Raw genomic sequence first — 13,570 nt, 5'->3', positions numbered from 1 at the left:
AGGCAGAGGCAGGCAGATCTCTGTGAGTGCAAGGCCAGCCTGGTCTACATAGTGAGTTCCAGGACAGCTGGGGCTACAGAGAGACCCTATCTCAAAAACAAACAACAAAGAGTTGACCAGACAACCTGCCTGCTATTCAATAAATTATAAACTTAATCAAAACTGAGGAAAGACAATCTTTCCTCAAACAGGCCCTTAAAAAGCCATATTCCATCTACAGCCATACTGATTTCCTCTGATCTCAGAAACTAAGTAAGGTCATAGTGGCTCAAGCCTTTAATCCCAGCACTCAAGGCAGGGGGATCTCTGAGTTCAAGGCCAGACTGGTCTACATAGTGAGTTCCAGGTTCCAGGTCAGCTGGGACTACAGGGAGTCCCTGTCTCAAAAAAAAAAAAAAAAAAAGAGCTTAACAATGCTCTTGTTTTTAAGTTGTTAGGTTTATTTTCTTTAAATTAGCCTCTGAAATGCTTATGTTTACAGTGCCTTCCAGAAAACTAACTCTAAAGGGCATAGGCCTTATTGTAACAAAGGAGGAATAAAATAGAACAGAGGTGTTTATTATGAGGGGACAGTAGGTTATGACCAACAGCTGGAGATCATCTTCTCCCCTGCTATTCAACAAGATGGGTTCTGTGGTGTCGCATGAGGTGTGAGTTAGAAATGAAAGCTGCACCACACTTTGCACATTCGTAGGGCTTCTCCCCAGTGTGGGTTCGCTGGTGCACAGTAAGGCTTGATCTCTGTCTAAAGGACTTGCCACACTCATTACAGGTATAAGGTTTTTCCCCATTATGAATTCTCTGATGAATGAGTAGGTATGAGCTACAAGTGAAGGCCTTTCCACACTCATTACACACATAAGGGAGATCTCCACTGTGAATTCTCTGGTGGACAATAAGGCAAGAGAGCTGACTGAAGGCTTTTCCACATTCACTGCAATCATAAGGTTTCTCTGCAGTGTGAATTCTCTGGTGCACAATAAGGTGTGAAAAACAACTAAAGGCTTTCCCACACTCTTTACACTCATATGGCTTCTCACCAGTATGGCTTCGCTGATGTACAATAAGATTTGCACTTTGGGTAAAGGCTTTGCCACAGTCGTTACAGGCAAAGGGCTTCTCTCCAGTATGGATCCTCTGGTGAACAATGAGGTTCGAGCTCCGAGTAAATGTTTTCCCACATTCATTGCATTCATAGCATTTTTCAGTTATATGAACTTTCTGGTGCCGAGCAAGTTGTGAGCTGTAACTGAAGGCTTTCTCACATTCACCACACTTAAAGGTTTTTTCTAAGGAGTGGATTTTTTGATGTACAGTCAGATTTGAACTCTGAGTGAAAGCTTTCCCACATTTAGCACAAACATAAGGTTTCTGTCCAGTGTGGATTCTCTGATGCACAACAAGGTTTGCACTCTGAATGAAGGCCTTCCCACACTCATGACACTCAAAAGGTTTCTCTCCAGTGTGGATTCGCTGATGCACAACAAGGTTTGCACTCTGACTAAAGCCTTTTCCACACTCGCTACATGTAAAAGGCTTTTGCCCAGGCTGCACTTTCTGATTTTTCACAGAGCCAGAACTAAGGCTATATTTTCCTCCAGACTTCTTATATTTCTGGTCTTCCTCTTTGAAGCTTTCAGATAATGGAGTGTCTTTGTCTGTCACTTTTCTGAAATCTCTTTTTTCCTGCTTTATTCTCTGCCTCTTTAGCACATTTCCTTTTTCATAAGATTCTCCTAACTCTGATCCTGGATGATCACCTTTCTGGATTCTTCCTGATATCATGGGAGGCTTTTCAGTTTCATCACATGTCTCTGTTTTAGGAACCAATAATTGTAGGTTCTTGGTTTCATTACCTGTACCAAGAAACAGAAAATACAAATGTTAGCTTTCTCTGGGCTAGAAAAAGAGGATCATCAAGGTCAGGAAAATACACTTCACTCATGCAAACTGACTTCATCAAAGGAAGGCGTTCCCACACACTACCTTCTTTATAGGTTCTTCTGTTGAGTCTGTGCCTTGCCACATCCCTGGTATGGAAAGCACTGACTCCTGGTCTTTCTAGCAGTTCTATTTGCCTTCATCAGACTCTATTATGGTTTGTATAGGGAGAGTTCTGCAGAAGGTCATTGAATGCTTGGTTCCCAGCTGGTGGTACTTTTTACCAGGAAGTTCTGGAAACTGGGTTCCTGGTCCTTTCCTCTGTTTCCTGATCATGAGGTAAATAACCTCCTCCTCCATATAATCCTGCCATCCTGTTCTGCCCAAGTCACTCTGAACTGAAACCATGAGCTAAAAGAAATCCTTTTACCTATAAGGTATTTCTGTCATTGACAAGAAAGTCTAACACAAACACTTATCCCACATCAACATGCCCAATCTACAGACCACATTCCTTCTGGTCACCTAAAGACAGATCTCACAACTATGACCAACTATGAAGGATACTAGCCTCTCCATCCGCTTGCCTTTTCGCCTGAAATGCTAATGTGGATTAGCACAGAACTGGCCAGCTAAGGATTTAGGGAAAATCCTAACTTATGAACAAAAGACCTTCCAATTTAGGCTTTTTGTGTGTGAATGCTAGATATCAAAGGAAGGATAATAGCTAGGTTCATATGATGGCACACACCTGTAACCCCAGAACTTGAAAGGCAGAAGCAGGAGGATACTTTTGAGTTTGAGGCCAGCTTGGTCTAGGTATCAAGTTCTAGGAAAGCCTTAAGTTCCAGCTGCCTGGCACTGCTGTCTTAAAACACCAAAACCAAGTCAGTCAACCAACCAGCCAACCAACCAGAAAAATCATCCATCCATTCATTCAAGTTAAATATGAACAAAAGGGGTCACTTAGATGGCAAGATGAACACAGCAGCCAACAGCACCAAAAAAATATTGACAAGCTATGTATCACAGAAGTTAAGAACATGAATTCTAGGTGCTGAGAGATGGCTCAACAGTTAAAGAATTCAGTTTAAGTCCCCAGCATCCACATAGCAGCTAACAGCTGTCTGTAAGTCCAGTTCAAGAGGATCCTAGGCCTTCTTCTGACCTCATTGGGCATTACATGAACACAGTGCACTTAAATGCAAGCAAAGCACTCATACACATAAAATTTAAAAACAAAAAACAAAAAACAAAAAACATGGATTTTGGGTCCAGAATGTTTCAAATCCCTGCTCTACCACTAGTGGGCTATATGCCTCTGGGCTATTTACTTTATTTCTTTGTGCCTTAATGTCCTAATTAACGATAATAATAGGTTCTATCTCATAAGGCTATGCATGAATTGATGGAGTTATTTCGACAACTGCTAAGAAGGGTACATGAACACAGTAAGCACTCTGGCGTCAGCAGTGACTTTTGGCTTGACTGATGGTATGCCAGAATATGCCTTTGGAAATGGAGGGTTGTTATGCGGATAGCTATACAAGGAAATATTAGGAAAGAAATTCAGCGAAGTAAACTCTTATCCTTATATCAAGGGAAGAGCTTAACATTGGCAAGGAAAACTGTCTATCCAACTATAGTATAGTATGCTCCACAATGCCATAAACTATCTTGACAGCACAGCCTTAAATTTTAAAGCTGATTAGTTTCTGGTTGTTCAGCACTGCTTCAACATCCTAATGGCCTAGAAAAGTGATGCTACTGCTATTTGTTTTTTGAGAGAGCATCTTCTGTGGCCTTGAACTCCTGATGCTCACAACCTTCACCTACCAAGGGTTGGGATTTATAGGCATGCACTACCACACATAGCAATACCATAGATTTTTGTCTGTCTCCCCTCCACCCCACCCCACTTACAAAGCCCCATGTTGGCAGAGTGAACCCTTAAATGTCTGTGAATTAAACTAAGCCCTGAAAAACTGATATAAGACAAATGAAATGATGGAGACAAGCCAGTACAGCAAGGACATACTTCAACTTAGAAATAATGGATGAGGTGTGTCCAGCAACCACTAGAGACAAGATATCTTTATGGCAAGGCCAGGCAATTCTCTAACCAATGACATAAGTGGATGGGCCAGGGGTCAGAATGGTGCAAAGCCAACAATTTGGGACCTACATAACCTTGTCTTATTTGAAATGGTATTTTTCCTTTCTCTGTATCACCCAGGATTATTCTAATTTTAGAAGAGTAAATAAGTGCAGAAAAAAATGAAATGAAGTAGAAACTGCTTTGAGTTGAACTTGAATACAGCACAGCACTAAGTTAAGTTGTTCTTTTGTCTTTTCTTATCACAATGCTAGGAATAGAATCCAGTCTTACATATACAAAGCAAGCCCTCTACCTCCAAGCTACAATCCCACCCTAATAAGTTGGCTTTTGGGGGGAGGAGGGGGGATGACATACAGGGTTTCACTATGTAGTCCTGACTGTCCTGGAACTTGCTACATAGACCAGGTTGGCTTTAAACTCACAGAGATCTACTGGCTTTTGCCTTTAAGTGCTGGGATACAGGCATGTGCCATTACATACCAGACTCCCAATACATTTTTTTTGTTTTTTTGTCTTTTTGAGACAGGCTCTCCTTATAGCCCCAGTTGTCCTGGAACTCACTATGTAGACCAGGCTGGCCTCGAACTCACTGGGTTTATTAAAGGTGTGCACCACCATGCCCGGCTAAGTTTTTATATCAGTATCCTTCTTCCTTTCCTTGGGGCAGGGAATTGAATGGCAAGCTTTGCGTGTATTAAATATATGCTCTATGTTCGAGCTACAGACGTAGGCCCTTTTGCATTTTTTTTAAAAAAAAGATCTAGGGTTGGCAAAAAAAGGTAGGCCAGTAAAAGTGCTTGCTGCCCAAACCTGGTGACCAGAGTTTGATGTGTACAACTCACATAAAAGTGAAGACAGTTTCCAAATTGTTCTCTGACCTCTATGTGCACTATGCTATGGCACACATACACACAAAAATATTAACTAAATAAAAGAAAAAAATCTCAGCTGGGCACGGTAGCACATACCTGTGATCCCAACATTTGGGAGGTGGAGGCAGAAGGTTCAGAAGTTCAAGGCCAGCCTGGAATGCATGAGACCAAAGCTTAAAAAAACAAAATCAAAACAAAGGAACAACAAAAGAGATTAGAAATCTACATCAGGTGCCATCTTAGCTGATTACTGTACTCTGAGATATGAAGCATAACTGAGTTTACTGAGGTCTAACTCATTAGTTTTGTGAAAGCTATGTGTTCATCAAAATTTTGTTTACAAGATTCCTAAGTTGACCTAGTTGAATAGTCAAAATATTTAAAAAGACTTAGATATGTTAAATTTGAAATTGTGCTTAATCTAAGGAAAAAATAATATACATATGAAGTTAACTTTATTTCTGTTTTTGACTTTTTCAGACAGGCTCTTGCTATGTATCCCTAGTAGACCTAGACCTTGTTTTATAGACTTTGCTTTATAAGGCTACAAAGTGAGTATGAGTGTGTGTGTCAGATTTAAGGTATACATGTGAAGGCTAGAAGACATTTTGTAGGAGTTTGTTCTCTCCTACCACGTGGGTTGTGGATATTGAATTCAGGTCCTCGGCTTGGCAGCAACCACCTTTACCCACTGAGCCATCTAGCCAGTTCATCCACAGTATTCTTGAGTCACATTTACAGGCCATTCCTCCACAAGCCAACTTTTACCAGTCAATCAAGACTTATTCCATGCCGGGCATGGTGGTGCATGTCTGTAATCCCAGCACTTGGGAGGCAGAGGCAGGTGGATCTTTGTGAGTTTGAGGCCAGCATGATCTACATAGTGAGTTGCAGGACAGTTGGGGCTACAGGGAGATGCTGTCTCAAAAAGACACACACAAAAAAAGCAAAAAACAACTTACTCCTTAGCCAGGCATAAATAATTGAACATGTGAGTGCCATTTCCTGGTTCAGTTGCCTCTGCCACCTCTCCCACCATGCCTCCCACCATGATGGACTTTTATATCTCTCGAATTGTAAGCCAAATAAAACTCTTCCTTTTATATGTTGCCTTGGCCATGTTATTTTATCACAGCAACTAATACACTATCCATATGAATTAATTACTCTTTTCAGCACATCCTACCGGTATTTACCACTACCGGCTAAATTAACTACTCTTTTACCTTTACTTTGTGTGTGCAGGTGTGTATGTGCCATGGTGTGCAAGAAGACATCAGACAGTAATTTACAGGGATCAGTTCTCTCCTTCCACTATGTGGATTCTAGGGATAAAACTCTGCATTTACTCACTGAACCATCTCATCATCAGTCCTGAACTTTATTTATTTATTTTTTTTAGGGTCTCACTCTGTAGCCCTGACTGGCCTGGACCTCATGATGTAGAGCAGGCTGGCTTCACACTCACAGAAATCCACCTGCTTCTGTCTCTTGAGTGGTAGGATTAAAATCATGTTAAGAAAAAAAGACACTGAGGGTTGGGGGTTTAACTCATAGTAGCAGAGTATTTGCCTAGCATGTACAAAGTTCTGGATTTGAGTCCCAGCACCATATAAATCTAGCTTGGCAGTACATACTTACAATCCCAGCACTTGGGAGATGGATATAGGAAGATCAGAAGTTCAAAGATCAATGTCAACCTTGACAATATAGTGAGTTGGAGGCCAGGCTAGGTATATGAGGCATTCAAAACAAAACAGTACAGAGCATATTATCCTTTGCCGTTAAGCCTATAGTTCCCTGGTCGAAGTCCCAGTTTTGATCATTAATATGGTTGATACAGTTGCTTCAAACCCTCCAGAATTTGCGCAAAGATCTATGAAATGAAACATCCTAGTATTTCCTCAAAATCATCACAAAAGCTCATTGTTTCTTCTTCAGGCATCTTCTCCTTCAATCTATGATAATCACAAAACATATGAAGACATATGCTTAGATATGAAAGGCAATGAGCATGATTAAAAGGTGAATCTGGAATTTACCTGTTTAGTGTTGAGACTGTACTCAATGAACCGCTCACTGTGACAACCTCATGGGGAGCTGAGGTCCTCTATCCAGTTCTCCTTGTTCTTTCAACATTTCTGTACTGTGTGGATTATGTAGGAAAACCAGACACCCACCTACATGTTGTAACATGACTGAGATCAGGGAGGTGAACCTTACCTAGACTGGTCGGGTTCCCATGAGGCTCCAGGATTTCACTCTTGGTCAGAATCCCTGTTAATGAGCAACTCCCACAGGGTTCAGCAGCAGAGGCCTCCTGTCTAGCTTTCAGCACCACTGCCATGTCCCAGAACATTTTCTGACTCTAGAAACAAGTGGACACCAGTTATTTATGAGGGTTTGGATGGTGAGAATGGTATGATTAAAGCTTTGAGTGAGAACAAAGTGGTCCATTCCTGGAGGCCACAAAACATTGAGGGGGAGGGGCAGTTACCACTAACTCTCTAGGTGAACTGGGTAGAGAAGCCACTTTAATTTTTTAACTCACTGATCTCTCTGGCATATACCCTAACCTGCAAGTGAGTCCTAGCTTAGACTCAGTGGAGAACATGGACTTTGGAAGTACCTTAGTTGATACAGTTCTTGCCTAGCATGCATGATGCTCTGCATTTAATCCTCAGCACCACGTAAACTGGATGTGGTGGTGCATGCCAGTAATCCCAGCACTTGGGAGGTGGAGGCACAAGGATCAGCTTATAGCCAGCCCGAGCTATTTGGTATACAGATCATCAGTATTTACATCTCCTGAAACCTGGAGAAATGCAGAGTCCTAGGCACATTCCAGACCTCCTAAACCAAAACCTGCACTTTAACAGACCCTAGGTAGTGCAAATTAAAGATGGAGAGGCAATGACAAGAAATGTTAAACCTAAGAGTCACTTAAAGAGTTTGTTTTATTTCCAGCCCGAGCTATTTGGTATACAGATCATCAGTATTTACATCTCCTGAAACCTGGAGAAATGCAGAGTCCTAGGCACATTCCAGACCTCCTAAACCAAAACCTGCACTTTAACAGACCCTAGGTAGTGCAAATTAAAGATGGAGAGGCAATGACAAGAAATGTTAAACCTAAGAGTCACTTAAAGAGTTTGTTTTATTTCTTTTTTTTTTTTTTTTTTTTTTTTTTTTTGGTCTTTTTGAGACAGTCTCTCCCTGTAGCCCCAGCTAGCCTGGAACTCAATATGTGGATCAGGCTGGCCTCGAACTCAGAGATCCACCTGCCTTTGCTTCCCAAGTGCTGGTATTAAAAGCGTGCACCACCACACCTGGCTAGAGTCACATAAAGAGTTTTTAAAACCAGAGAAGCCCTGGTCTTATTCCCAAGAATGTGATTTAATGAGAAAAGAATATAGTGTGCACATCAAGATGTTATAAAAGCTCCCCAGGATCTATGTAGCAATGTGTAAGAATCATTGGCTTAGGGGCTAGAAAGATGGCTCAGCGGTTAAGAACACTGGTTGTTCTTGCAGAAGACCCAGGTTCGAATCCCAGCGCCCACATGGCAGCTAACAACTGTCTGTAACTCCAGTCCCAGGGGAGCCAACAGCCACTTCTGACCTCCGTGGGTATTGCACGACATGGGTGCACTTACCTACATGCAGGCTATACAGACATACACATTAAAAAAAAAAAAAAAGAATCATTGGTTTACAGAAAAGTAGTGACACACCAATCAGAAGGGGACAGCTTATTATATTTCCAAGGGTCAAAAGTCTGAGCCCTTGTCAGGAAGAGTCTGGGTTTGAAAGCAGAGTCCCCCTTGAAACTACGTGAGGTCTGTAGTTCTCTCTTTTTTCCTCAGGCCATCATTTACCTTTTCCTCCTCTTGGGATATATCAACACCTGAATGAGGACTCTGCCCTGGGGCCCAGACTTTGCAGTTTTCAGAATACACCTGATGGCTGGATGCTTGACCTAAAAGACTTTCGTCCTCTTCCTCTTCCTTTTTCACCTTCACTGGGTCCCAGGGGGCCAGGGCCACAGCCTCTCTCAATTCTGTAGTCATCTTCTCTGCTCAAGGGGGGAATTCTGATAGCTGAGGGTTGCCCAGCAGTGCTCAAGCCCCATCTAATCTTGAAGTTCCAAAAGCTTTTTGAGTTTCTTCCCAGGGCCACAATGAGTATTGTCTACAACAAATCAGAAAACATAGTTAACATCAAATATAGATTTGTGGGGGCTACTAGGCCCACTGGCTGATTTTACCAGTTCCAGTTCAGTTTGTCCCTCAAACTGAAAAGGTTGACATATGGAAATAGAGTCCTATAGGCTCCTGGGACTCTTCTCATATGAACCTACAGCAATGGTGTCAAGTATGCACAAGACCCACGCAAACTCAAGCAGACAAAACCCAGCACAGAACTATGGAAATGGACAGCAGGCCCCAATCTTAGTCAAATCATTATTGGCAGCTGATTACTGCTGGATGATGAAGAGCTGATTTTCTTAAAGGGAGGGACTCTAGATTCACTGACAAGACCCCAGTGAATGAACTTGCACTGAGGGAAAACTGGGGACACTAACTTGACATGAAAAGCCTTAACACAATGACAGACTGTATGAATTCCACTGCAGGGGCTATGGGGGGGAGGTCAATGGGGAAGGGAGGATAAAGATGGTTAAGATGTTTTGTATGAAATAAACAAAAATTCAAATAAAAAAAGGGTTGACTGTAAATATGTAATTACAAAGTAGATGTATATAACCTTTTTCTGATTAAAAGTTGGTGTCAGGGTGCATGCCTTTAATCCCAGCAGAAGCAGGTGGATCTCTGTGGTTCAGCCCAGATAGGGTTGCATAGTAAGTTGTCTCAAGAAAGAAAGGTTAATGGTTTAATTATAAAAACTTGAAAATATAGAAAACTATTAAGAGAAAACCTACAACCTTACTAACAAGTATTATTTTACTTATCATTTATTTTTTACTATGGGGATATATTTTCTAATTATTGTCGAAATGATTTTTTTTTAAACGGTATTACAAAGGTTTATTGCTATGGGGAAAAAAAAAGCTTAAAGATTCATAGGAAAAAAAAGCTGGAAATCTACACATCAGCATGTTAGGATGAGTGATTTTCTCCAGAGGGTTTAGTTACAAGTATTTCTGAGGTTCTTTTTCTCTGGCTTGTTTTGAGACAGGGTCTCACCGAGTAGTCCTGGCTGGCCTGAAACTCTGCCTTCTGTCTCTGCCTTCCAAGTGCTGGCCTGAAAAGTGTACACCATTCCTGGCCTGTCTGATTTTTCTACCTTCCACATTTTCCAAATATTTTTACCACCAAGTATTGACCTTAAAACAACAAAAAAATTTAGTATTGCCACTATTTATCCTCATTTTTAGTTGCTACACAATAACTTATAGTATTGGTAAATTTCCATTCTCAATGAAGAGGTTCAATTCAGAAATACATAAAATTAAGTGCAGAGCTCTCATATTTGCATAAATACATAAAGAGTAACTAATTATTAGTCTAGGAGGACAACCTACTCCCATTTTCTGTGAGCACCTGCAGATATACAGCTTCTTTTTTTCCACTCAAAACTATACTATACTATAGATCACACTACCAGCTCACTGTTCAGCAAGCTGCACTAGTGGTCTTCTGTTTTCTTGTTTTTGTTCATTCTGTAGTTCAGGGTATCATGCATGCTAGGTAAATGCTTGACAACTGAGCTACACCCTCAGCCACAACCATTTGTTGACTCAATTATGTTTCACAAGTCTTAATGGTTTTTCAACGCATAGTACAAATATACCTCATTCTGGCATAGTATTCTAAATCTATTTAATCATACCATTTACAAACCATCCCTTTAATAAATGGGGCCTTGACTATTTCCAGTTTATTTAAATACTTGTTTTCTGTGCAAAGCATTGTTTTTCTGCTGTTGCATTATTCCTTTAGAATAAACTGAGGGATTACTGCTTTAAGGATTTTATGCTTGGTACATTTTGTCAAACTGTTTCCTAAATCACATTAAGTGAAGCACACAACTACTAATTAACAAGTATCTTTGTTAAGCAGTGTTTGGTTTTGAGTAGGTCAGTAACTACTATTTTAGCAGGGCATAAAGAGACTAAACTTTGTTCTATTCCTCCTTGGGTGTTTTACTAGAAAACAGTGATAAACCTTCTTAAATCCTCTTTTGCAAGTAGTGAAAATATCATCATATTATTATTCCCTTTGTTAACTTGCTGATAACTTACTGTACATACTGAGGTTCTAAAGTAATGCAAAGCTTCTCATCCCTGGAACAAATCTTAACTCTGGAGGGTTACTATCCCCATGACTATAATGCACTCTGGCAGAAAGGCCTTTTAAGATTCATTCCACCTTGAGCACACCGGAGGTTGTCTACTTTGAGTAGTCATTAGACCGCAGGGCGCCTCCAGTTAACAGGTGGCTGTAGGCCGGGTGGTCTGCCTCAGGCCTCCATACTCCCAGGAGTGTGCCATTCACGCCGCGCGCAAGCCCTCGGGCCGGCGCGTCCCGCCAGGACCTCCTGGGCCAGGGCCCCGTAAGGGCCGGCCGGACAGCGTGGAGCTTCTTCCCGGACGAAGGAGCGGCGGAGGACGGTCCTCCCCGCCCCACTCCCGCAGGCGCCACCCGCCGCTCCCGCTCACCGGCTCCGGGGACACTGGGACGCGGTAGAGCTTCTCAGCCTCTCCGCTCCTCAAGACGTGAGAACAATGACCGGACGGGAAGTGCCTCCGGAGGGGCTTCCGGTTCGTCAGTCAGCAGGCCGACCTATCTAGGAATCTGGGAGGTCCTCCTTTCTCTATGGATTTCCAAAGATACCCTAAGCTTGCTGGGAGCCTGACATTATTAGCCTGAGGAGCTGGGACTTCACCTGCTGGAACTGCCAAACTGTCATCTGATAGTCTCCCCACAAACATTATTTTTAAAATATCAAACGGTACAGAGAAGTTGAAGTAATGATAGTGAATACTGTACATTCCACCTGAACTGATATTTTGCTTTTTGCCTTACTTAAGGTCTTTGCTCTGGGAAATGATAAATATCAAAACACTTCATTCCAACTACTCAACATAATCCCATAAGAATATTCTCCGGGGCTGGAGAGATGGCTCAGCGGTTAAGAGCACTGACTGCTCTGGCAGAGGACCTAGGTTCGATTCCCAGCACCCACACGGAGGCTAGGAAACCGTCCTTAACTCCAGTTCCAGGGGAATCCAAAGCCCTCTTCTGACCTCCGCAGCATTGCTAGGCACGGGTGCACTCACATACATGCAGGCAATACACTCATACACATAAAAAAAATTTTTTTTAATTAAAAAAAAATTCTCCAAAGGATTGGAGAGATGGCTCAGCAGTTAAGAACACTGGTAGTTCTTTAAGACTGAATCCCAGCAACTACATGACAGCTAACAACTGTCCCTAACTCCAGTCCAGGGGGTCCGACACCCTCTTCTGTCTTCCTATGGACACTGAATGACACCAGTGCATTTACATACTTGCAGGCAATACACTCATACACATAAAATAAAAATGGATAAAATATATTAAAAAATTATTCTCCAAATAACACCATCATTGCAAGTAAGAAAAATTACATCTAATATCTACTTGTATTCAACTCTCCCCCCCATCAGCATCACAACACTATAGTTACGGCTCTTTAGTTTTGTGTGTATTTTGAAATAAGCCAAAACAGTATCCTTCACCCATTTACCCACAATGTATGTATGTATAAATAAATAAATAAATAAACAAACAAACCACAGTATCAAAATCAGGCCCAGAATTAGTGGTTCAAGCCTGTAATCCCAGAAGCTAAGGCTGCAGGATCACCACAAGTTCAAGGCTAGCCTGAAATACATAGAAAGTTCAGGACCAGCCTGTACTACAGTAAGAACATAAAAAAAAATTAGACATTGCTCCAATGTATGTACACAATTATATTACATGTCATTTTACCATGTGTATCTTGTGTAAGCATGACTGCAATCTAGATGTACTAGAACGACCAATAATAATAAATTCTAAAGATCCATTATAAATGTGGCAATCAACAAGCACTCCAAATTCTTGCACAGTTAAGTATTCCATAGTACAGATATGCTAGATTATTTTTAACTACCAGCTGAAGAATTCTTGAATTGCCTGAAGGTTTTCATTATTAAGAATAAAGCAGACTGGTGAGATGGCTCATTGGGTAAAATCACTTGCCATCAAGTGACCTGACCTGAGTTTGAGCCTCAGAACTCACATGGTAGTTAAGAGAGAACTGACTTTTTCAAGTTGTCCTCTGACCTCCACTTCTGAGCTGTGACATGTGTACACATATACATATAAAATAAATATAAATTTAAAATATTTTAAAAATCAAGGATATAAAAAGATAGGTTTCCTTGGCAACAATTCTAATGGTTGGTTATATTTTACCCATAAAACATTTACTATGTTAGATGCTTTAAAGCTTTATTTTCAGAGTCTATTCTTAGAGTTCTAAATTCCGAAGGTATCTATCCATTGTACTTTCTCTTACACAAATGAGTATCTTTTCAGTAATTATAATATTGACTTAAAGACAAATCTACATCATGCCATGTACTTTGACCATGTACTTTGACTCTTTTATCCAACTTTATTGACAAATGTATTATTTCACAAAGTGTT

General features: G+C 41.1%; 2 protein-coding genes across 2 annotated transcripts in view; both read right to left on the bottom strand.

The window, feature by feature from the left end:
- Positions 1-419: 419 nt before the first annotated feature.
- Positions 420-11,809, bottom strand: Znf35 (zinc finger protein 35). The gene is made up of 4 exons (XM_029554293.1): positions 11,554-11,809; positions 8,750-9,062; positions 7,096-7,240; positions 420-1,856 (listed from the first exon to the last, which is right to left on the bottom strand). The coding sequence occupies exons 2-4, from the start codon at positions 8,939-8,941 to the stop codon at positions 613-615; spliced, it is 1,581 nt and encodes a 526-aa protein (XP_029410153.1). The 5' UTR covers positions 8,942-9,062; positions 11,554-11,809; the 3' UTR covers positions 420-612.
- The window catches only part of LOC103747178 (zinc finger protein 197), a 28,662-nt gene continuing 16,826 nt past the window's right edge, over positions 1,735-13,570 (bottom strand). The window contains exons 6-8 of the transcript XR_003846491.1: positions 8,750-9,062; positions 7,096-7,240; positions 1,735-1,856 (exon numbers count right to left, since the gene is read on the bottom strand). The gene's annotated coding sequence lies outside the window, so the exon portion shown is untranslated. The remainder of the gene's footprint in view (positions 1,857-7,095; positions 7,241-8,749; positions 9,063-13,570) is intronic.

Source organism: Nannospalax galili, unplaced genomic scaffold (genome assembly GCF_000622305.1).
Source record: "Nannospalax galili isolate Female #2095 unplaced genomic scaffold, S.galili_v1.0 scaffold443, whole genome shotgun sequence".
NCBI classification, from domain to species: Eukaryota; Metazoa; Chordata; class Mammalia; order Rodentia; family Spalacidae; genus Nannospalax; species Nannospalax galili.
The sequence above is the reverse complement of the archived record's forward strand: the minus strand, read 5'-3'. Positions and strand labels throughout refer to the sequence as shown.